Here is a 22,992-nt window from a genome sequence, read left to right as displayed (position 1 = left end):
AAGTCTTCCCCGGTTCCGAGGGACTGCCTATGATGATGATGATGATGATGATGGGTGCCTCGCCTCGATGGTGAGTTGGTAAATCGACCAACATGGCAAATACAGAGTGTCATGGTGATAATGTATTTTTCTACTGAGAGTTTGCTGCTCGGAAGTATCTCTGTGTGATTCTCAGTTTGCGTCTCTCGATCCAAAGTGCTGAGAAGATTTTCTATTTTTAAAATACGGAGAACATCAGTAATCGCTGCCAAAACGTGCGATTGCCAAGGAGTAGAGTTATGTGTTAATACTGAAAAAGATAAATACAGCCTTGAAATTAAAGCAAAACAGTTGTTTGGCAGCATCACTCACAGGCAACAGGCCTGATTTTGCAAAAAGCTATTCATAATATTCTCTTTTGCTTTGCCAATGATAATTGAACGTTTTTGCAGTTCCTTGGACACTTCAAAGAAAAACGTACCGGCACTTAAGGAAAGAAGACTAAGTTGGGGGAAACTTTGTCATTAACAGAAACTGCGTCTTGTTTTGAGAGTATGAAAGTCTCCCACAATCCCTCCTTTATTCTTGGGCTGCCCACGTCCGGAGATCATGAGACCCGGTCAGTGACTGACTCGCTCCCGCACTCGGGTCAATGCTGCTCTCCAGCCAGCCAACACGGGGCGCAGGATACCAACTCTGTCAACACCCGCCAATCGTTTCCTTTCCGCCTCATCCCCCACATCCCGGGAATTCCCTAAGCAAATGTCTCTGCACTGAGGCTCCAGATCGGATACTCAACTGAGCCAAGAGTGATGAGTGAAAAGTGGGCAGCACCCTCGCCTCTGAGGCACAAGGTCGTGGTTTCTTGCTATTGAGGGAGTGCAGCGAAGGTTCACCAGATTGATTCCCGGGATGGCAGGACTGACATATGAAGAAAGATTGGATCGACTGGGCTTATATTCACTGGAATTTAGAAGAATCAGAGGGGATCTCATAGAAACATATAAAATTCTGACGGGACTGGACAGGTTAGATGCAGGAAGAATGTTCCCGATGTTGGGGAAGTCCAGAACCAGGGGTCACAGTCTAAGGATAAGGGGTAAGCCATTTAGGACCGATATGAGGAGAAACTTCTTCACGCAGAGAGTTGTGAATCTGTGGAATTCTCTACCGCAGAGAGTTGTTGATGCCAGTTCGTTAGATATATTCAAAAGGGAGTTAGATGTGGCCCTCACAGCTAAAGGGATCAAGGGGTATGGAGAGAAAGCAGGAATGGGGTACTGAAGTTGCATGATCAGCCATGATCATATTGAATGGTGGTGCAGGCTCGAAGGGCCGAACGGAGTACTCCTGCACCTATTTTCTATGTTTCTATGTTTCACTCCAGAGACTTGAGCCTAAAAATCTAGGCTGACACTCCAGTGCAGTGCTGGGGGAGCGCTGCACTGTCGGAGGTGCCGTCTTTCAGATGAGACGTTAAACCGAGGCCCTGTCTGCTCTCTCAGGTGGATGTAAAAGATCCCATGGCACTATTTTGAAGCAGAGCAGGGGAGTTATCCCCGGTGTCCCGGGGCCAATATTTATCCCTCAATCAACATCAGTAAAATAGGTTATCTGGACATTATCACATTGCTGTTTGTGGGAGCTTTCTGTGCGCAAATTGGCTGCCGTGTTTCCCACAGTACAACAGTGAGTACACTCCAAAAGTACCTTATTGTCTGTAAAGCGCTTTGGGACGTCCTGAGATTGTGAACGGTGCTATATAAATGCAAGTCTTTCTTTCATTGGCTGTGAGTGTCATATGTAAAGTGAATTTGCCCAGTTTCAGTATAAAGTTAACTTTCCCTACTTTGGCACGAATTGCCAATCTTATGGAGTCGCAGGATGGCCACTGTTGGAATCGCTGGCAGTGTGCTCCCCTCTCAACACCACCAGAAACAGACTGAGGATTCATCATCTCGCTTTGTGACATTGCTGCTGTATTTCCCCACGGCATCTCTGAGATCTCCCGGCATGCTCTCCTCCTTCCAGATAAGAGAGATGGGGGGCCATGCATTCTATTCGTGCCAATAGTGCTTCTCCGCCATGCTTCAGTGCCTCAGTGGGGATTCCATCTGCTCCCGATGCCTTGTTGTTCTTGAGCTGACGGATGGCTTTTTCTGCATCGTGCAGGGCTGGGGTTTTGCTGAGGTGGTGGCGGGTAGCATGCTGTGGGATGGAGTCGAGGACACTCATGTCAAAGGCAGAATCTTGATTCAGGAGATCTTCGAAGTGCTCCTTCCTGCGGGCCCTGACTGCCTCGGTGTCCTTGATGAGTGTCTCCCCAGCAGTGGGGTGGGGCCTTGGGTGCTTGGGCCATAGGTGAACTTGAGGAAACGTTTCAAGGACACCCTCAAAGCCTCCCTGATAAAGTGCAACATCCCCACCGACACCTGGGAGTCCCTGGCCAAAGACTGCCCTAAGTGGAGGAAGAGCATCCGGGAGGGCGCTGAGCACCTCGAGTCTCGTCGCCGAGAGCATGCAGAAACCAAGCGCAGGCAGCGGAAGGAGCGTGCGGCAAACCAGACTCCCCACCCACCCCTTCCCTCAACCACTGTCTGTCCCACCTGTGACAGAGACTGTAATTCCTGTATTGGACTGTTCAGTCACCTGAGAACTCACTTTTAGAGTGGAAGCAAGTCTTCCTCGATTCCGAGGCACTGCCTTTGATGATTTCCCCACATAACAATAACTAGATACAAACAACAGCCACAACAACCCAAAGTAAAATTCATTGTATGTAAAGTGCCTTAAAATGCAATAAGATGTTAGTCTTCTTTTCTGCTTTTAACCCATTCATCATCATAGGCAGTCCCTCGTATCGAGGATGACTTGCTTCCATGCCAAAAAAGATGAGCTCACAGGTGTTTCAATGAAGGACCTAATATTCCAGATCCCGAACTACATGTTGAAGGGTGGAAGATGCCTGTGGGTGGATTTTTTTAACGTGGGGTGACCGTTGCACACCAGCCACCACACGGGCTTGACAGAGCGAGGTCTTGGTCCAGTGGCAAGGGTTAACCAGGACGACTGGAGACCAGCTCTGCTGCACGGACCTAGTGCACACACATATCGCAGTGTGGGCTGGGCCCGTGCTGCCCCTGGGCCCTCGCCTCTTCTGGGCCCCGAACTCTGCTCTCTTGGGCCCCGATCACGTCGCTCCCCAGTCTCTCGCCGCTCCTTCGCCCCTGACCTCGCCGCTCCTGCTGTACCTGCCCACGCTCCAATCACCGACCTGGACCTTGATGACGTCACTCTTCGCTGCCGTCGCCCTCCTGCACCATTTTGGGGATGGATGCAGACCATTAAAACCAGCACTGGAGAAGAAAAGCTGCCCTGAAGTGTAAAATGCTCACAGAGGCTCAAGTCAGTACATTTAACTGGCAATGCAAACCTAAATGCAAACTCGTCTGCCGTATGTCTACCACGTATAAGGTGTCGCACCAGTGCATGTCAAGCATCCAACACTTCAGGACCTCGATCCTCAAGGTGTCACACATAGTCCAAAAATCAATCATTGGCTGAAACCACCACCAAATTAATTAACTAAATTAGTCATGTGTCTCAGTGGGCGGCACTCTCGCCTCTCAGTCAGAAGGTTGTGGGTTCAAGTCCCACTCCAGGGACTTGAGCACAGAAATCTAAGCTGACACTCCCAGTGCAGGGCTGAGGGAGTGCTGCACTGTCGGAGGTGCCGTCTTTCAGATGAGACGTTAAACCGTGGCCCCGTCTGCTCTCTGAGGTGGATGTAAAAGATCCCACGGCACTATTTTGAAGAAGAGCAGGGGAGTTATCCCCGGTGTCCTGGGGCCAATATTTATCCCTCAATCAACATCACTAAAACAGATTATTTGTTGTGTGCAAATTGGCTGCTGTGTTTCCCACATTACAACAGTGACTACACTCCAAAAAGTACTTCATTGGCTGTAAAGCAATTTGTGATGTCCTGAGGTCGTGAAAGGCGCGATAGAAATGCAAGTGAGCAAACCATAAAATAGGCAACTACGAGAAACGAGTAATTTGCAGCAAGCCACGCAATCAGTTCCCAATCTTTTTTCAAAGCTACCATTCCGAACTGATAAATTTTGGTTGGAAGAATGAGGAGAGGCAACATAAACGCAACAAGTTTAAGGGGGTGCAGGAACAGAGAGGCCTCAGGGCGTCTGGACACAAACCTTTGAAGATGGCAGGACACGATGAGCAGGCTGTTAAAAAGCATATGGAATCCTTGGCTTTATTAATAGAAACATACAAACATAGAAAATAGGTGCAGGAGTAGGCTATTCGGCCCTTCGAGCCTGCACCACCATTCAATATGATCAAGGCTGATCATTCACCTCAGTACCCCTTTCCTGCTTTCTCTCCATATCCCTTGATCCCTTGAGCCGTAAGGGCCACATCTAACTCCCTCTTGAATATATCCAACAAACTGCCATCAACAACTCTCTGCAAACGCGTAGCCTACTTTTACCAGCGTAAGAGTTTAAAAACATATTAAAATAAAATTTATGTTAAAAACCCTGCCCACTCAGGTAATTTTATTTTAAACCATAATTTAAAAAAAAAATTTTAATCGGCAAATATATATTTTTTTCTAAAACATTTCTATCAACTTTAATTTCTATAATGTATTTATAATGTTTTATGTAGTGTTTGGGTGTTTGGGGTGTTTCTCATTCATAGTAATAGGAGATTCGGACTAATGAAACTCCTATTGCTATGAATGAGAAAATACTTTACCGTGATTGGGCGTCCAGGCCCACGACGTCCCAATGTGAACGCGCTCCGTTGTGCAACAAGAGGAGGGCTCAGGACCGGGATCTCTGGTGAGCGTTCGACCAAAAGGTAGGTGCACATCTTTTGTCCTATCTTTAGTCGAACGCCCGCGGGAAGAAGAAACCGGGATTTCAGGGCCATTATTTTATCGGAGTGACTACTGCCAACGACCGGAAGCTGTACTGAAACTTTCTGCGTGTCAATCTGTGGTGGTTTAAGTATGGGTGTACAATAATATAGTCAACGCTGAATCCATGGAATCCATGGAGCTCTGGGTTGGTTTAATAACATATAATAATAGCGCGGCTTGGTTTAAGGATTAATGAAGGATATGTTCGCGGTGGGGGGTAGAGGGAGGGTTGCGAAGATTTACCTGTTCGGTGTGCGAGCTCCCGGTGTTTTGCCTTTCCTGACGCGGCTCTGTTCGGCAACATCGATCTCCTTCCCCTCCCCCTCCCTTCTCTCTGGAAGTGTTTTCTTTGTAAGAAAGAAAGACTTGCGTTTATATAGCGCCTTTCACAACCACTGGATGTCTCAAAGCGCTTTTCAGCCAATGAGGTACTTTTTGAAGTGTAGTCAATGTTGTAATGTGGGAAACGCGGCAGTCAATTTGCACATAAACATCATCATCATCAAAGGCAGTCCCTCGGAATCGAGGAAGACTTGCTTCCACTCTAAAAGTGAGTCCTTAGGTGGCTGAACAGTCCAATACGGGAATTACAGTCTCTGTCACAGGTGGGACAGACAGCGGTTGAAGGAAAGGGTGGGTGGGGAGTCTGGTTTGCCGCACGCTCCTTCCGCTGCCTGCGCTTGGTTTCTGCATGCTCTCGGCAACGAGACTCGAGGTGCTCAGCGCCCTCCCAGATGCACTTCCTCTACTTAGGGCGGTCTTTGGCCAGAGACTCCAAGGTGTCGTTGGGGATGTTGCACTTTATCAGGGAGGCTTTTAGGGTGTCCTTGAAACGTTTCCTCTGCCCATCTGGGATCACTTGCCGTGTAGGAGTTCCAAGTAGAGCGCTTGCTTTGGGAGTCTTGTGTCAGGCATGTGGACAATGTGGCCTGCCCAACGGAGCTGGTCGAGTGTGGTCAGTGCTTCGATTCTGGGGATGTTGGCCTGGTTGAGGACGCTAACGTTGATGCATCTGTCCTCCCAGGATCTTGCGGAGACATCATTGGTGGTATTTCTCCAGCGACTTGAGGTGTCTACTGTATATGGTCCACGTCTCTGAGCCATACAGGAGGGCGCGTATCACTACAGCCCTGTAGACCATGGGCTTGGTGCCAGATTTGAGAGCCTGAGGGATAAATATTGGCCCCAGGACACAACTCCCCTGCTCTTCTTCCAAATAGTGCCATGGGTCTTATACATCCACCCGAGAGACGGCACCTCCGACAGTGCAGCACTCCTTCAGCATTGTCAGAGTGCCAGCCTAGATTTTTGTGCTCAAATCTCTGGAGCGGGACTTGAACCGACAACCTGCTGTCTCGGAGGCGAGTGTGCAGCCCACTGAGCCACGGCTAACACTGGCGATAATATTTTCTTTTGAGCTAGCGAACAACCCAAAAAAAATCTTTGAAACTGCACGCGCGCAACTCCTTCATGTTCGCTGGCAACGTCTTTATGTTGTAGTTTATGTTTGAGACAAAGGACTCATTCTCGTCTATTATTTCTCTCTTTCAGCTAAAGATTTTATAAAACGCCTGATGGAGAAGGACCCAATCAAACGTTATACATGTGAGCAAGCATTGAGACATCCGTGGTAAGCAGGATCCCATTCTTTCTAATAGATTACATTCCCCCTCCGCTGCTCCAGGCACCTTGCGACTATACGCAAGGCCACTGTTGAGTTTGTGACATGAGTATAGTTCCTTTGAAATACAGGTCCAAGTGATTTACATCAGCTTTGTGCCAACCATCGCGTTGTGGGTTTCAACAAGAGCATGTCTATCGTGTTGCATTTCGCTCCCTCTCTCCCTCTTTCTCTCTCTCTCTCTCTCCCTCTCTCCCTCCCTCTCTCTCTCTCTCTCTCTCTCTCTCTCACCCTCCCTCCCACACACACAGACTGAGCTGTGTCATCACAGCAGCAGAGAATTGCACATCAGTAACAGAAAACACTGGAAACGCTCAGCAGATCAGGCAGCCTCTGTGGAGAGAGAAACTAGAGTTAAGGTTTTGGGTCGAAGATCTTTTGTCGGAACTGGAAAAGGTTGGTGATACAACAGGTTTTAAGCAAGTGCAGGGACCGGGAAAGGACGGAGGGGCAGGGACAGAACAAAAGGGACGGTCTGCGATAGGGCGGAAGGCTGGGAAGATTAAATGACAAAAGGAATCCCCTCTCCCCCCCTTTCTCTGCCCCTGCGTTTGCTTAAAATCTGTTACGCCTCTAACCTTTCCCAGTTCTGACGGAAGGACATCGACCTGAAACGTTAACTCTGTTCCTCCACAGGTGCTGCCTGATTTGCTGAGTATTTCCAGCATTTTCTGTTTTTATTTCAGATTTTTAGCATCCGCAGTATTTTGCTTTTGTAGTAGAGAATTGCATGCATTTTAAAATCCTCTGTATCAGCGGCCTTACCATCGGTTACGGAGAATCGTGAGCATACACCGAGAGCGATAGTAAGGTGGGGCCTTTATTCATTTGCCCTCAGGGAAGGGTATAGGAAGTTGACTGCTCTCACTGCAAAAGTTTATATTTGTATTTTATGTAAAATACACCAGTGGCTGGGTTCAATCTGTGCCTGTCTCAATAGAATGCTTTTTAGTCCCCCTTCTGCAAAGTCAGGAGAGCGTGTGCATATGTGTCAGTTTTCAGTGTAAGAGTTCTCTGTTACAATCCATGGATTAACATAAGAACATAAGAAATAGGATCCAGAGTAGGCCATTTGGCCCCTCGAGCCTGCTCCGCCATTTAATACGATCATGGCTGATCTGATCATGGATTCAGGTCCACTTCCCCGCCCGCTCCCCATAACCCCTTATTCCCTTATCGATTAAGAAACTGTCTATCTCTGTCTTAAATTTATTCAATGTCCCAGCTTCCACAGCTCTCTGAGGCAGCAAATTCCACAGATTTACAACCCTCTGAGAGAAGAAATTCCTCCTCATCTCAGTTTTAAATGGGCGGCCCCTTATTCTAAGATCATGCCCTCTAGTTCTAGTCTCCCCCATCAGTGGAAACATCCTCTCTGCATCCACCTTGTCAAGCCCCCTCATAATCTTATACGTTTCGATAAGATCACCTCTCATTCTTCTGAATTCCAATGTGTATAGGCCCAACCTGCTCAACCTTTCTTCATAAGTCAATCCCCTCATCTCTGGAATCAACCGAGTGAACCTTCTCTGAACAGCCTCCAAAGCAAGTATTGTTTAACGAGATATTAACGAAATAAAGGTTGCACTCTGGATCGTAAGGGACACGAGGTCCGCTTACAGGGGTGACACTGAGCCCAAGAGAATTTCTTGTGCACCAATAGAAAATCGAGACACTGCTTTTGAAACCAAAGTAATATTGAAAGGAACACTACTGCCTGATAAATGTTGGTACTTGTTTAAGTTTGAAGCGGGGGTCTTTACCAGAACTCCTTTTACAATTCCATTATTCAAACATTTGGCATTTCCATTGACCCAGTGGTGCAGGAACTGCTGGGCTTAATGGAAATCCCAATCGTGGCATTGAACCAGCCAGGTTTGAATAATGGAATTGGAAAAGGAGTCCTGGCAAAGACTCTCACTTCAAACTTAAACAAATACCAACATTTATCTTGCAGTACTGATTCCTATGCCCGTTTCTATCCCATTCCTAAACAAATACCAGCCCAGCTTTATTGGACCGTTAATGATCCTAGCGTTGCCTTTTTACTGGGAGCCTGGTGCACGTATCTATTCCTCTATGAACCAAGTGTGTATTCCGGGGGGGTTTCCGCTTACTACTGTTCTGATTCCACACATGCACCAAGCAGCCGGGAGTAAGTCTCCAATCTGCCACGTGCCCTCAGATATCTGCCCCGTAGAAAACGTACAGGGACTTTATATCGCACATTTATGGGCCAGCCCGCTGAGAATTCCAGCGCGAGTCCGATGGGAATTCCAGTTCTGTCCTTGCAACCAGTGTACACAACGCTGCTAAAACTTGCAATTTTTACAACTTTTTATCGCTGCAGGTTTGCGAGAAGGAGCCAGTGGTTACGATGGTATGAATTATAGTCTCCGCTTGCACCCGGGTTAAGCGAACGCTATCCCAGTGAAATTCCAAATTATTTGCATACCTAATGGTCGTAAGATTACTAAATGAGTAGTTTTTTTTCACAGAGACAGCTGTAAGCAAGCTGTTCCACAACAATTGCTGTCCCGCTGCCTAGCTGTCTGACTGTGTCTGCTCCCCAGCCTGGAAGCATTTAAATTGTTATCTGCACTTTGTCAATACAGCCCCGTCTATCAGTTAATTAATTCTACAACTTTGGAACCCAGGGAGCAATGAAACAGCACTATTCCAATTTATAGACTTGTGTAGACAGTGCTTAAATACTTTTGTGATAAATGGATTCACATGCATTCATCTTTGCGAAGGCCAAATGTGACTGGAGAGTTGCTTCGCACATGGAGTGTGGCACAAGGTGACTTTTCAGTTCAATTATTTGTTGCCCTCGGAAGCCGTTTTGAGGTGTGCAGCCATGGTCTTGAAAGACAACCACAACGAAAGAGGCAAGAAAATCTATCACCTAACACTCCAACGTTTATGAGAGTTGACCTTGCTTGTGCACAACTTGGCTGCCATGTTTCCCACATTACAACAGTGACCACACTTCAAAAAATACTTCATTGGCTGTGAAGCGCTTTGTGAGGTCCTGAGGTGGAGAAAGGCGCTATATAAATCAAGTCTTTTCTTTTTTTATGGCTGATCATCGACCTCAACTCCACTTTCCCGCCCAATCGCCATATCCCTTTATTTCCTTAGTGTTCAATAATCTATCGACCTCAGTCTGGCAGGTGAAGCAGAGACAGACAGTGGCTTATTTTTCTTGGCTATTAGAGATGCAATGCCTTCTCTCTGGTGACTGATCAGTCAAACAACACATCCAGAACCCAGTGACAGGCCAGCCCCGGACTTTGAACTCACTAAACCCTCTTGCCGATTGAGATAACAGACCAGCATTGCTGTGAAGCCTGGTGTAAAAACATCCTAATATTCCAAAGGAAAGCATTCTTATAAAGGGGATATCACCATGCCAGATTTTAGAACATAAGAATTAGGAGCAGGAGTCGGCCATACGGCCCCTCGAGCCTGCTCCGCCATTCAATAAGATCATGGCTGATCTTCGACCTCAACTCCACTTTCCCGCCCGATCCCCATATCCCTGATTCCCCTCGAGTCCAAAAATCTATCGATCTCGGCCTTAAATATATTCAGAGACCCAGCATTCTCTGGGGCAGAGAATTCCAAAGATTCACCACCCTCTGAGTGAAGAAATTTCTCCTCATCTCAGTCCTAAATGGCTGACCCCTTATCCTGAAACTGTGTGACCCCTGGTTCTAAACTCCCCAGCCCAGGGAAACATCCTCCCTGCATCTACCCTGTCAATCCCCTTCATTTTAATTCCATATAAGGCTATTTCTCTGTGATTAATGACTATGGGCCTAGAAATGACTGTTGGCATTATTGGCATGCCATTGCTTAACAGGCTCATCTGACATTCCTGTTCACTCGTTTGACAGAGGCATTTGAAATGATCATTTTGAAGCGGTGGTTTAAAATAGTGGGCAGAGGAACAACTTTCAAAAGCTTTTGACATTTGTACGTTAATATTGCAAGCATTCATTTCCTCCAATTGCTGTTTTCATTGCAAAAAAATTAGATGTAAGTTTCAAGGGGGAAATTTAAATACCTTTCATTAAAATTAGTAATTGAAGAGAGATACACTGCTAAGCCGCAACACTGAAGAATGTAATTTAAAAGCAATTTGTGGAATTATAAACTTGATTTTCAAAATGACAAAGTTACAGAATCACTTTCCATTGTTGGTCCAGAACATGAGAACATAAGAACTAGGAGCAGGAGTCGGCCATTAGGCCGCTCGAGCCTGCTCCGCCATTCAATAAGATCATGGCTGATCCGATCCTGGGCTCAGCTGCACTTCCCTGCCCGCTCCCCATAACCCTCGACTCCCTTATCGTTCAAAGGATTCTGTAAAAACGTTGAGGAGAAGTTGCAGGATTGTGGAAGAACAACGACAAACAAAAGGTGAATGGCAGCCAGCGGCGGATTACCCACACGGGTGGATTAACCACGGGTGGATTAACCACGGGGTGGATTAACCACGGGTGGATTATCCACGGGGCGGATTACCCACGGGGCGGATTACCCACGGGCGGATTAACCACGGGGTGGATTAACCACGGGCGGATTAACCACGGGGTGGATTAACCACGGGGCGGATTAACCACGGGGTGGATTACCCACTGGTCGGATTAACCATGGGGCGGATTAACCACTTGTCGGAATAACCACGGGGTGGATTAACCACGGGGCGGATTAACCACTGGTCGGAATAACCGCGGGGCGGATTAACCACGGGGCGGATTAACCACTGGTCGGAATAACCGCGGGGCGGATTAACCACGGGGCGGATTAACCACGGGGCGGATCACCCACTGGTCGGAATAACCACGGGGTGGATTAACCACGGGGTGGATTAACCACGGAGCGGATTAATCACTGGTCGGAATAACCACGGGACGGATTAACCACGGGGTGGATTAACCACGGGGCGGATTACCCACTGGTCGGAATAACCACGGGGCGGATTAACCACGGGGCGGATTACCCACTGGTCGGATTAACCACGGGGTGGATTAACCACGGGGCGGATTAACCACGGGGCGGATTACCCACTGGTCGGAATAACCACGGGGTGGATTAATCACGGGGCGGATTACCCACTGGTCGGATTAACCACGAGGTGGATTAATCATGGGGTGGATTAACCACGGGGTGGATTAATCACAGGGCGGATTACCCACGGGGTGGATTAATCACGGGGCGGATTACCCACTGGTCGGATTAACCACGGGGTGGATTAACCACGGGGTGGATTAATCACGGGGCGGATTACCCACTGGTCGGATTAACCACGGGGTGGATTAATCACGGGGCGGATTATCCACTGGTCGGATTAACCACGGGGTGGATTAATCACGGGGCGGATTACCCACTGGTCGGATTAACCACGGGGTGGATTAATCACGGGGCGGATTAATCACGGGGCGGATGGGGCTGCAGCCCCAGGCCCACCAAATAAATGTAGGAAAAAAAATATAAGGCCTCCCAAATAGTCTGAATAGAATAGACAATCAGAGAGGAAATACAAGACCGAGGAGAATAGATTAACTTGTTTATACCGATATACAGAAGTACCTATATACACTAATGTACCTATATACAGAACAGAATATGTACTAGCCTGTTTTATTTCACATGTTATTGAGAGAGATTTGCATATATGTATAGGACTCTCGGACCCGAAAGTGGTGAAGGCCCCGCCCGCCCAGATGTTGCCCAAAGGACCGCCGATGGTTGCCGAGGTCCCTGACGGTACTCTGGGCGGGGTTTTTATTGAAAAGGTCCTTCAAAGGGCGGCGGGCTGCAAATGAGCAACTTATGCGGCCAATCTGGACGGCAGCGGGCGTGAGCTCCCAATCTCGGCGGCTCTCCCCTCCCGCCCACTCTAGCCCAAGTCGAAAGTGGCACTGGGCGGAACCCGAAGAGGAATGACGGCTGCAGTGGGTGGTAAGACTATCAATTTCAGGCCCCAGGTATTGCAATGTTACCAGGACCAGAATATATACCTAATACAGAAGAAAAATACTGCGGACGCTGGAATCTGGAATAAAAACAGAGAATGCTGGAAATCTCAGCGGGTCAGGCAGCATCTGTGGAGACAGAAACAGAGTTAACGTTTCGGGTCGATTTCTAGCATTTCTGTTTTTATTCCAGAATATAGACCTACTTGATACAGAATATATGCTTTCATTGTTGAATATACACAGAATCAGAATCATATACGTCATGTAATGAACATGAACAACGATAACTATAGGCCCATTTGGATCAATTTGCCCCAGGCCCTTAATCCAACCCTGGTCACCCTGCCACCAAGTTATGGTCTACAGGGCTGTAGTAATACCCGCCCTCCTGTACGGCTCAGAGACATGGACCATGTACAGTAGACATCTCAAGTCGCTGGAGAAATACCACCAACGATGTCTCCGCAACATCCTGCAAGTCCCCTGGGAGGACAGACGCACTAACGTTAGCGTCCTCGCTCAGGCCAACATCCCCAGCATCGAAGCACTGGCCACACTCGATCAGCTCCGCTGGGCGGGTCACATTGTCTGCATGCCCGACACAAGACTCCCAAAGCAAGCGCTCTACTCGGAACTCCTACATGGCAAGCGAGCCCCAGGTGGGCAGAGGAAACGTTTCAAGAACACCCACAAAGCCTCCCTGATAAAGTGCAACATCCCCACCGACACCTGGGAGTCCCTGGGCCAAAGACCGCCCTAAGTGGAGGAAGAGCATCCGGGAGGGCGCTGAGCACCTCGAGTCTCGTCGCCGAGAGCATGCAGAAACCAAGCTCAGGCAGCGGACGGAGCGTGCGGCAAACCAGTCCCACCCACCCTTTCCTTCAACCACTGTCTGTCCCACCTGTGACAGAGACTGTAATTCCCGTATTGGACTGTCCAGTCACCTGAGAACTCACTTTTAGAGTGGGAGCAAGTCTTCCTCGATTCCGAGGGGACTGCCTATGAATCTGGCCCTGACGGTAGCCATTGGGTGTTTTACAGGAGCAGCAGCAACCAGACCGCCAGCAAGTGACCGCAGCGCTGTGAGGTTAATTGCCTTTGTAGAAAGCAGCGGATGTTCTGTGGAAGGAGCCTGAACACAGAAAGCATTAACGTGGCCAGATGGGCAGAGTTTAGTGCACCATATGTCAGGGTGCATTGACCGTTGTGCGAGGAAATGGGGCGGGGGGGCGATGCCACCAGTGAAACACGGAGCAGCCAGACCTAACAGCATCTGCATCATTTATTGAGTGGAGACCCTTTCATGTTCTGGTAAATGTCTTTGGCTGAAAGGACTGCTGTCCATCAGTCCCAGGGCATTGACCAGCTCAGTAGCTGTCGTTGTCGGTTTGCTATTTCCGGGTCATCGTACAGCATATAGCGCGAATTTTTAAATACTTTTATCATTGAAAAATGTAGGTTGGATGTGAAGGCCTGTATTGATATTTGATATAAGGCACAGATTAGTGTAAGCAACTGCCATAACTGCTGGAATTCACATACCTATATTGTATAAAAAGTTATGCATAAGGCAAGTGCTTACTGTTCACATTATCTGTACTTTCTGGGTCACAGTTCTCGAGTGGTGCTTTTATGTAAGTTTAGTGGATAACTGAATGGCCGTGTGTGAGAGAGAGTAAGTCGTATTACTTAAAAAACGAGTTTTAAAACATGAACATTGTGGCAAAAGCCATAGGAAATAAAAGGCAATGCAAGGAATGAGGAAGGCCAGCCAGGAGTGCGTCGGAATAGTCAAGTCCAGAGGTAACAAAGGCATGGATGAGGGCTTCAGCAGCGGATGAGCTGAGGCAGGGGCAGAGACGGGCAATGTTACAGAGGTGGAATTAGGCGGTCTTAGTTATGCTGCAGATATGTGGTCGAGAGCTCATTTCAGGGTCAACTATGACACCAAGAGCCATCAAAAGTGAAGAAAAAGAGTGTATTGAACATAACTAATTGGAATCCCGTGTACCAATATCTTACCTGTTGGTATCAATGAGGAATCAGTGGGACTTGTTTGTTAAGGGCAACTATCAGGGTTGAATTGTAGCGATGCGAGGATGGATTAGTGTTCTGGAGTCTGTTTAATAATAGTTATGGATCAGTGAGCAATTTTGCAAAACCATTCCTCAAGAACCCCAGGCCCTGAAATTGCCCCCTGCACGCACCCCGTGTGTATGGTTTTTATCACCGTGGTGGTTGAGGTGGCCTCTTGAGCGAAATTACGCTCTTTGTTTTTTTCCCAGACGGCCCGGAAGTCGCTGATAATGGGGGCGGAGGTTGGGCCGGTGAGCAGACCAGAGGGGCGGAAATTGGGGCAGTGAAGAGTGACCACCGCGATCACATCATTCACAGCGCCACACCATGGCTCTTCCCTTCACTTAAAGGGGAAGAGCCTCCGTGATGTTTGAACTTCGGCCCACTGGGCCACCAGGGTGGGTTTCAGCCGGTCCAGTGGCCTAGCATTCAAGAGGGGGTTGCCAGACTGCCTGTTGGCGGCCCGGCCGAACCCGGGGGCATAATTGTTGGGCCGACCTGGCAGTCGGCCGACAAAAAATAACATGGCGGCAGCGGCAGTGCGCCCGCCCCTTTAAGGGGAGTCACACCGACGCTGTAGAAGGCCGCAGCCTCACTGGACCACGGGGAAAAACAGGTTTTGGCACCGCCCGGCGGGCCGAAGATTTTCACAGTGGAATTTCGCCGTCGGATGGGGGGGGGGGGCGGGGTACATCGGCGTACGCACTGTGATGACGCACTTAGCATGGATCGGCAGCAGTGGAGCGGTGGGGAGGGAGCAGGCCACCGTCGGGATACCAGAGGAGCAGAATTCTGATAATGGCGGCCATCACACGAAAGGTCGGCGGCCAATGCAATCCGCCATGTGGCCGCCGCTCTCCGGTGTGAAGAGGCCTTCAGGAAAGGGGCAGTTTCAGCCCCTCAATGTGTGAGGTGGAGTCCACTCCTTCCACACATCGGCCACGATTTTGTCGACCGAGGCGGGCTCACTGCGGCCGAGCTAGCTGGAGGACTGGGACCCCGCTGCCAACTCCCTCCCGCTCTGTCGAAGTGATTTTGCCCTGATTGGGGCTTGGTGTGATGACGTCATTTGATAGCGCGTCTTCTTAAGGTTTCCTTAAAGGGGCCATGCCTACTTTCATTTTGACAGTTGTGCTGTCAGTATTCTACAGCATTGAGGTGCTGCAAACACTGGCAAACATGGCGCAGAGGTTCACGGCTGCACCCAGGCTCTCCCATCACTCCCTCCAGATGCTTGTGGATGGAGTCACAGCACGCAGGGAGGTTCTCTTCCCTTCCAATGGACGGAAGAGACCTCCCCAGGACACGAACGCAGCCTGGTTACACATTGCACAGGAGGGCACAAGCAGGGGATGTGGTCAGGAGGACCTGACTGCAGTGGCACAAACCTTTCAATGATCTCAGTAGATCACGAAACATTACTGCCAAGCCACACTCAACCTCACCTTGCTGTGCCTCTCATCACATCCCCATCACTCTGCCTTCCCTACCCTATTCCTGCACATCCTTACTCACACCAACTTACCTTGCATCTCCACCCATCCCTCTCTCTTTATCTACATTATCACATCCCCATCTCACTACCCACCCCTCACACTCATCCTCATCCTTGTTCAAGCATCATCATCATCATCATCATCATAGGCAGTCCCTCGAAGCGAGGATGACTTGCTTCCACGCCAAAAAGGGATGAGTTCACAGATGTTTCAATGAAGGACCTAATATTCCAGATCCTGAACTACATCCTGAAGGGTGGAAGTTGCCTGTGGGTGGATTTTTTTAACGTGGGGTGGCCGTTGCACACCAGCCACCACACGGGCTTGACAGAGCGAGGTCTTGGTCCAGTGGCAAGGGTTAACCAGGACGGCTGGAGACCAGCTCTGCTGCACGGGCCTAGTGCGCACACATATCGCAGTGTGGGCTGGGCCCGTGCTGCCCATGGGCCCTCGGCTCTTCTGGGGCCCGAACTCACACCTCTCCTGGGCCCTGATCACGTCACTCTATGAACTCTTGCCGCTCCTTCGCCCCGACCTCGCCGCTCCAGTTGTACCTGCCCACACGGCAGTCCAAACATACCAACTAACAACACACAAGGGTAGGCAATGTTCATATCAAGTTTCTGTTGATGTGTTGTCAAATATTGAAATCTTTGTTTTCAACACTTTGCCTTCTTGGACAGATTTGTGTGCACCTTTGGAAGTGGCTGAGTGAGTTGTAGTGAATGGTGAGACATAACGGGAACCTCTGCAATGGTGATGAGTGTGAAAGGAATGGGCTGGGCATTGCAGGGATGCTTTATGGAGCTGGTGTGGGGTGGTGCCAACCTGGTGCAGCATGTGGCAGTCAGGGTGCACAGCATCAAGTGAAGTAAATGTGGCCATGGTGAGGCCGTGCCTGGCCTCCCGGGCAGCAGTGTGGTTGGGTGCTGATGCCCTGTGTCCTGTGCAGCATCAGGTGATTGCGGAGAAGATTGGTGTTGCTGGTGTGCCTGGTGCTGCTGGTGTGCCTGGTGCTGCTGGTGTGCCTGGTGCTGCTGGTGTTGGGGATGGTCGTGGTGGGATTCTCAGGACCAAGGTGAGATATTTTCAAGGGCACCGATGCTGCTGGAATGGATGGCAGTTGAAGTTGAGCTGACAGAAGTGATCTGTCAATGGTGAGAGAGGTTGCTCTAAGGAGGTGACGCTGGATAGAGAGTTTACTCCAAACACTTCCAACCTTCGTAAAGCTCAAAAGTGTGTTCAAATTCCTGAAGGCTCCAGTTTCTGACATTGGAAAGTGAACGACTGTGAAATGGTAGCCTTTATACCACTTTTGCAGCTGTCACCCATTCAAACCAACGGAGAGTCACTGAAAACCCGACCTACTTATCTGACATGATCCCCGAGCAATGGGAACCTCGTGAAAAAATTAGAAAGATGGTTAGTAACTGGTACAAGGCTTCTCTAATACCTTTAAACACCCTCTTAAGTATTAGAATTGGCTCCCACGCCGGGTCTGCAAAACGCAGGCAGAGCCGGCACTTGAGAAACTTACACGGAAGTGGGTTCAGAGCAGGATACTGCCCCGCTGTCAATCCTTTAGATTATAACAGCGGACCTGACTCCGAACCCGCCTTCTGAACTCCGACAAAATCCAATGTACGATGTAGAGTAGGTTGAACAGGAGCAGGTTTGTGCAGTGACTGGCTCCCTGCTTTTATGCTGCTTTTATGTTGGCTTTGTTTTTGTTTGCATTCTGGGGAATTGGTGTGCATTAACTGGCTCCAATCATGTACGCTATTAAATCCAGCGCGCTTAACGAAACCCATTTGTATTACAACAAGAACAACAACAACTTGTATTTATATAGCGCCTTTAACATAGCGAAATGTCCCAAGGCGCTTCACAGGAGTATTATGAGATAAAAAATTTGACTCCGAGCCACATAAGTCGAAATTAGCGCAGGTGACCAAAAGCTCGGTCAAAGAGGTAGGTTTTAAGGAGTGTCTTAAAGGAGGAAATAGAGGTAGCGAGGCAGAGAGGTTTAGGGAGGGAGTTCCAGAGCTTGGGGCCCAGGCAGCAGAAGGCACGGCCACCAATGGTGGAGCGATTATAATCAGGGATGGTCAGGAGGGCAGACATCTTGGGGGGGGGAGGGGTTGTGGGGCTGGAGGAGATTACAGAGATAGGGAGGGGCGAGGCCATGGAGGGATTTGTAAACAATGGTGAGAATTTTGAAATTGAGGCATTGCTTAACCGGGAGCCAATGTAGGTCAGCGAGCACAGGGGGTGATGGGTGAGCGGGACTTGGTGCGAGTTAGGACACGGGCAGCCGAGTTTTGGATCACCTCTAGTTTACATCGTGTAGAACGTGGAAGGCCAACCAAGCAGATAGGTATCTGTCTCTTCCTATACATTGAAAAATTGAGTAACAATTAATGTTATGTTACTCTACATTGTACATTGGATTAATTATGGCTTAATAATTGACAAGCTTATTCTGCCTCAATTCTAACATTTGTATAGTGCTTCATCTAGTCTTTAGAACATCCAAAAACACTTCACCATCAAAGAATTATGTCTATATCCCAGTCAGTATCCGGACAAACGTATTCTACTTATACCTGGTTTGGCTGATTCTAATACCTAAGAACTTAAGAAATAAGAGCAGGAGTAGGCCACACAGTGCCTCGAGCCTGCTCCACCATTCAATGAGATCATGGCTGATCTTCGACCTCAACTCCACTTTCCCGCCCGATCCCCATATCCCTTGATTCCCCGAGAGTCCAAAAATCTATCGATCTCAGCCTTGAATATACTCAACAACTGAGCATCCACAGCCCTCCAGGGTTGAGGATTCCAAAGACTCTCTGAGTGAAGAAATTTCTCCTCATCTCCGTCCTAAATGGCCGACCCCTTATCCTGAGACTGTGACCCCCTGGTTCGAGACTCTCCAGCCCGGGGGAAACATCCTCTCAGCATCTACCCTCAGATTCTAACACATGATCCACTCCCAGTGTTTGTCCTCCCTGTCCCATTCTGTAGCTGATCGCACCCTGCCTCAACACTAGTCCCACTGCTCTCTCTCCCTTCAATCGGGCCTCCTTCAACTCCCTCCTCGCTGGCCATCATCAGACATCCCGCCTGGGCTCTGACTGCCCACCCTCCGCGCTGCACCACTATCAAACTCCCTGGGTCAACAACCAGCTCCTCCGCCACTCGAATCAGAAGCGTAACACTTGGTATATTTATCTCTTGTTCATTGATGTCATCAAAATACCAACCTTTTTCCTGCCAATGTTTTTTTTTGCGAGCATTAGTGAATGGAAAAAAAACCTGTCCTGCTCTTCCCCCTGTAGACTTTACAGTGTAAGTTTATGGAGTTAACACCCCCCCCCATCACCACCACTAGCCTCTCCGGTACGCAATTCAGCAGGCCGGGGCCATTACCGGGAGTAACATGCGGCGGCATGCCACTGCAGGAAGCAGCGCGTGCTGCTGCAGGAGGGCGACCGCTGCGACGAGGATTTGACGGCGCCCAAATCCAGGGCACTGATTGTTAATTATGTTTATAAGGTAGGAACACTGGTTCCTGCCCCAGCTCGAAGCTTGTGAATATTTTACTGGTGAGAACAGATGATGATGAAGACGACAATGCGATAGCGATGTGCTATTCGGGAGAGTTTTTACATTTACTGTCTCGTTTTGCTCTGAGAGCAAATGAGCATGAATTACTCGCTGAATTTCTACATCTGGAAAGTCGTATACACAGTGAAGGGGGAGGCAAAGAGACACGTTGCTGTGACAGAAAGTATTTTTGACAGACTCGGGGAAGCGGACTATGCTGAGGATCAGTAGTGGTACGAGGGGTTGTGGAGGCGAGTCCTGTGTGCGATTAAAACTACACCATGGTGCTGGGCTCAACATCCCAATGGAGCCAGAGAGGGAGAGGTTTGATTCTTTTTCGATGAGTTATATCAGCCGGGATTGTGGACTGACCCAACGCTGAAGTAATGAGGAGCGTGCGGTAAAAGAGCACGTGGGATAACCGAGGGAGTTGGGGCAAGAAGACAGAGGTGGAGAGGCAGAGAGGTTTAGGCAGGAAGATTGGTCAAGCGTGTGTGCTATGTCATCACCACAGGCAGTCCCTCGAAACGAGGATGACTTGCTTCCACGCCAAAAAGGGATGAGTTCACAGGTGTTTCAATGAAGGACCTAATATTCCAGATCCTGAACTACACCCTGAAGGGTGGGAGATGCCTGTGTGTGGATTTTTTTAACGTGGGGTGGCCGTTGCACACCAGCCACCACACGGGCTTGACAGAGCGAGGTCTTGGTCCAGTGGCAAGGGTTAACCAAGATGACTGCTCTGCTGCACGGACCTAGTGCGCACACATATCGCAGTGTGGGCTGGGCCCGTGCTGCCCCTAGGCCCCGAACTCACGCCTCTCCTGGGCCCCGATCACGTCCTTCTACAGTCTCTCGCCGCTCCTGCTGTACCTGCTCCAATCACCGACCTGGACCTTGATGACGTCACTCTTCGCTGCCGTCGCCCTCCTGCACCAGCTCGCGCTGCACCTTGCCGTGGTACACCGCCACGCTGCTCCCAGGCCGCCGCTCACCGCTCCTTTTATGGCCCCGACCAATAACAGCATCCTCACTCTCAGCCAGGCCAAGTGTGCCAAGAGGCGCAAAATCCACACCGATAAATTGAGGGCGTGGGTCTCAGCCATGTGAAAGACTAAAGCTCAAAGTGGTGAGACTTGAGCAGGAAATCACGACCCCAATTGTCACAGCAGACAGACAACTACAACAACAATAATAATATGTATTTATATAATGCCTTTAGCGTAGTAAAAGGTCCCGAGGCGCTTCACAGGAGCGATTATCAAAGAAAATTTGACACCGAGCCACAGAAGGCGATGTTAGGGCAGGTGACCTAAAGCTTGGTCAAAGAGGTAGGTTTTAAGGCGCGTCTGGAAGGAGGAGAGAGAGGCCGAGAGGTTTAGGGAGGGAGTTCCAGAGCTTGGGGCCCAGGCAGCTGAAGGCACGGCCACCGATGGTGGAGCGATTATAATCAGGGATGCTCAAGAGGGCAGAATTAGAGGAGCACAGACATCTCGGGGGGTTTTGGGGCTGGAGGAGATTACAGAGATAGGGAGGGGCGAGGGCCCTGGAGGGATTTGAAAATAAGAATGAATATTTTAAAATCGAGGCGTTGCTGAACTGGGAGCCAATGTAGGTCAGCGAGCACAGGGTGTTTCGATGAGTTATATCGGCCGGGAATAAGGACTGACCAACACTGAAGTAATGAGGATCAGGCAGTAAAACTATTGTCGGCAAATGAAAAGAATGTGCTCACGAGGATTTGTGACATCTGTGGCTGTGGTGACTGAGCAACTAAATAGGGGGAAAAAAATTAAAATTGAAAACATATGAAGGGTAAGATGGTGCTTTGTGTTTTGCTGGCAGGGCTGTGCATAATGTAAGGACATTGCTTGCTTGAAAGTTAAGGATGTTTGTTTAATGGTCAGCCCTGGTTGGGCTGGAGACATGGAGGTCCAGTCTTGATTAGATGACCGTAATGTATGAACCTGTGTCTATGCTCACAGGTTTGTGGAGCTGCATTGTGAGTGGCTTAGGCAGTCATGTGATGTTCACAAGACTCAATAAAACCCCAGCCAGTTGGGTCCAGGTCATCCACAATGCAGCTGTGAGCCTGGTGGATGAACTGGTAATGTGTAGTGTGATTGTTAAACCTTTCTTAATAAACCAACTAGTTCTTAATAGCAATGTGTTGCTATGAATTCTTAAGCAAAGAACACATGAAGCAAATACATTGCAGTGACCACACAGAATTCAATCACTGGCCTGGGCCAGGGCTGCAGCACAAAAGTATCGCCGGCCGAAAAGGATTTGTAGCTGATGAGAAGTTCCGGTTTAGCGCTCGAAGAAGGAAGTGGAGCTAAATCAAGCACTAACCACTTCCCTTAGAGCGCTACAGGGAGCGAGAGGGGCGATAGCAGTAAAGTGCTGAGCACTGTTCCATGCGGTGCTGTTTTCTTTGGAGGTTCCTCCCCTCACTTAAAGGGCAGGGCTCATGATGGGTTCATTCAATTTTCATCATATCTCTGTGGGACCATGGGACCTGCGTTAGGTGCATAACAGCCTGAAACACCATAAGGGAGTGCAGGGCTGAGGAAACGCAGGGTCTAAAAAAAGCAAAAGACACCATATTGGCTTTAAATATCGCTCCCCAAGCGGCCAGCCGAGGCAGCCACGCCTCCTGCAGCTGCCGTTGTTGACGCCCAGTGGTACTGCACATGGCGGAAGCGAATATTGCATCCGGGGCAGTAACGGGGCGCTGCGCACCGGATGACACCACGATCTCCGGGTCGCAAGCGAGCGAGGTGGTGAGTGTTAGCGACAGTGCAAAACCGCCAGGGACGTTCGCGGGCGTTGGTGAATCTGCCGAGCACGGTCGCTAACCCCTTCGCAACCCATTACCGCCACCCACAGGCGCTAACGGGAGGCGCAAACCAGGGCAATTTCTCCCCCATTGAGCCAACACACTGCACCAGCCCAGCACTCGCACCACCTTCACTTTCATTGGTCAGTGTTGGTACTGCTGTGCTAGAGCAGAAGGGAGTAAAATCCCAGGGGGGTTGCCATGTTATGCACAGACCAACATGGTGATATGCAAATGGCATATTCCACAGGATCTTCAGTAGAGTTACACTTCCTCAAGTCAATATTCTGACCCTAGAAGTAAAGATATATTGACAATAATTCGAGCAAAAGCAATGACTAATGCCTTTGACAAGGTCTCACTTAAGAGATTGG

At 49.2% G+C, this 22,992-nt stretch overlaps 1 protein-coding gene across 1 annotated transcript in view; it reads left to right on the top strand.

Moving 5' to 3' along the window:
- Nucleotides 1-22,992, top strand: part of camk1da (calcium/calmodulin-dependent protein kinase 1Da) — a 602,900-nt gene that overhangs the window by 553,876 nt on the left and 26,032 nt on the right. The window contains exon 8 of the mRNA XM_070896562.1: nucleotides 6,476-6,554. Within this exon, the coding sequence (XP_070752663.1) occupies nucleotides 6,476-6,554 (79 nt within the window). The remainder of the gene's footprint in view (nucleotides 1-6,475; nucleotides 6,555-22,992) is intronic.

Source organism: Pristiophorus japonicus, chromosome 13 (assembly GCF_044704955.1).
Source record: "Pristiophorus japonicus isolate sPriJap1 chromosome 13, sPriJap1.hap1, whole genome shotgun sequence".
Taxonomy (NCBI): domain Eukaryota; kingdom Metazoa; phylum Chordata; class Chondrichthyes; family Pristiophoridae; genus Pristiophorus; species Pristiophorus japonicus.
Note: the sequence above shows the minus strand (reverse complement) of the source record. Positions and strands in the feature narration are given on the sequence as shown.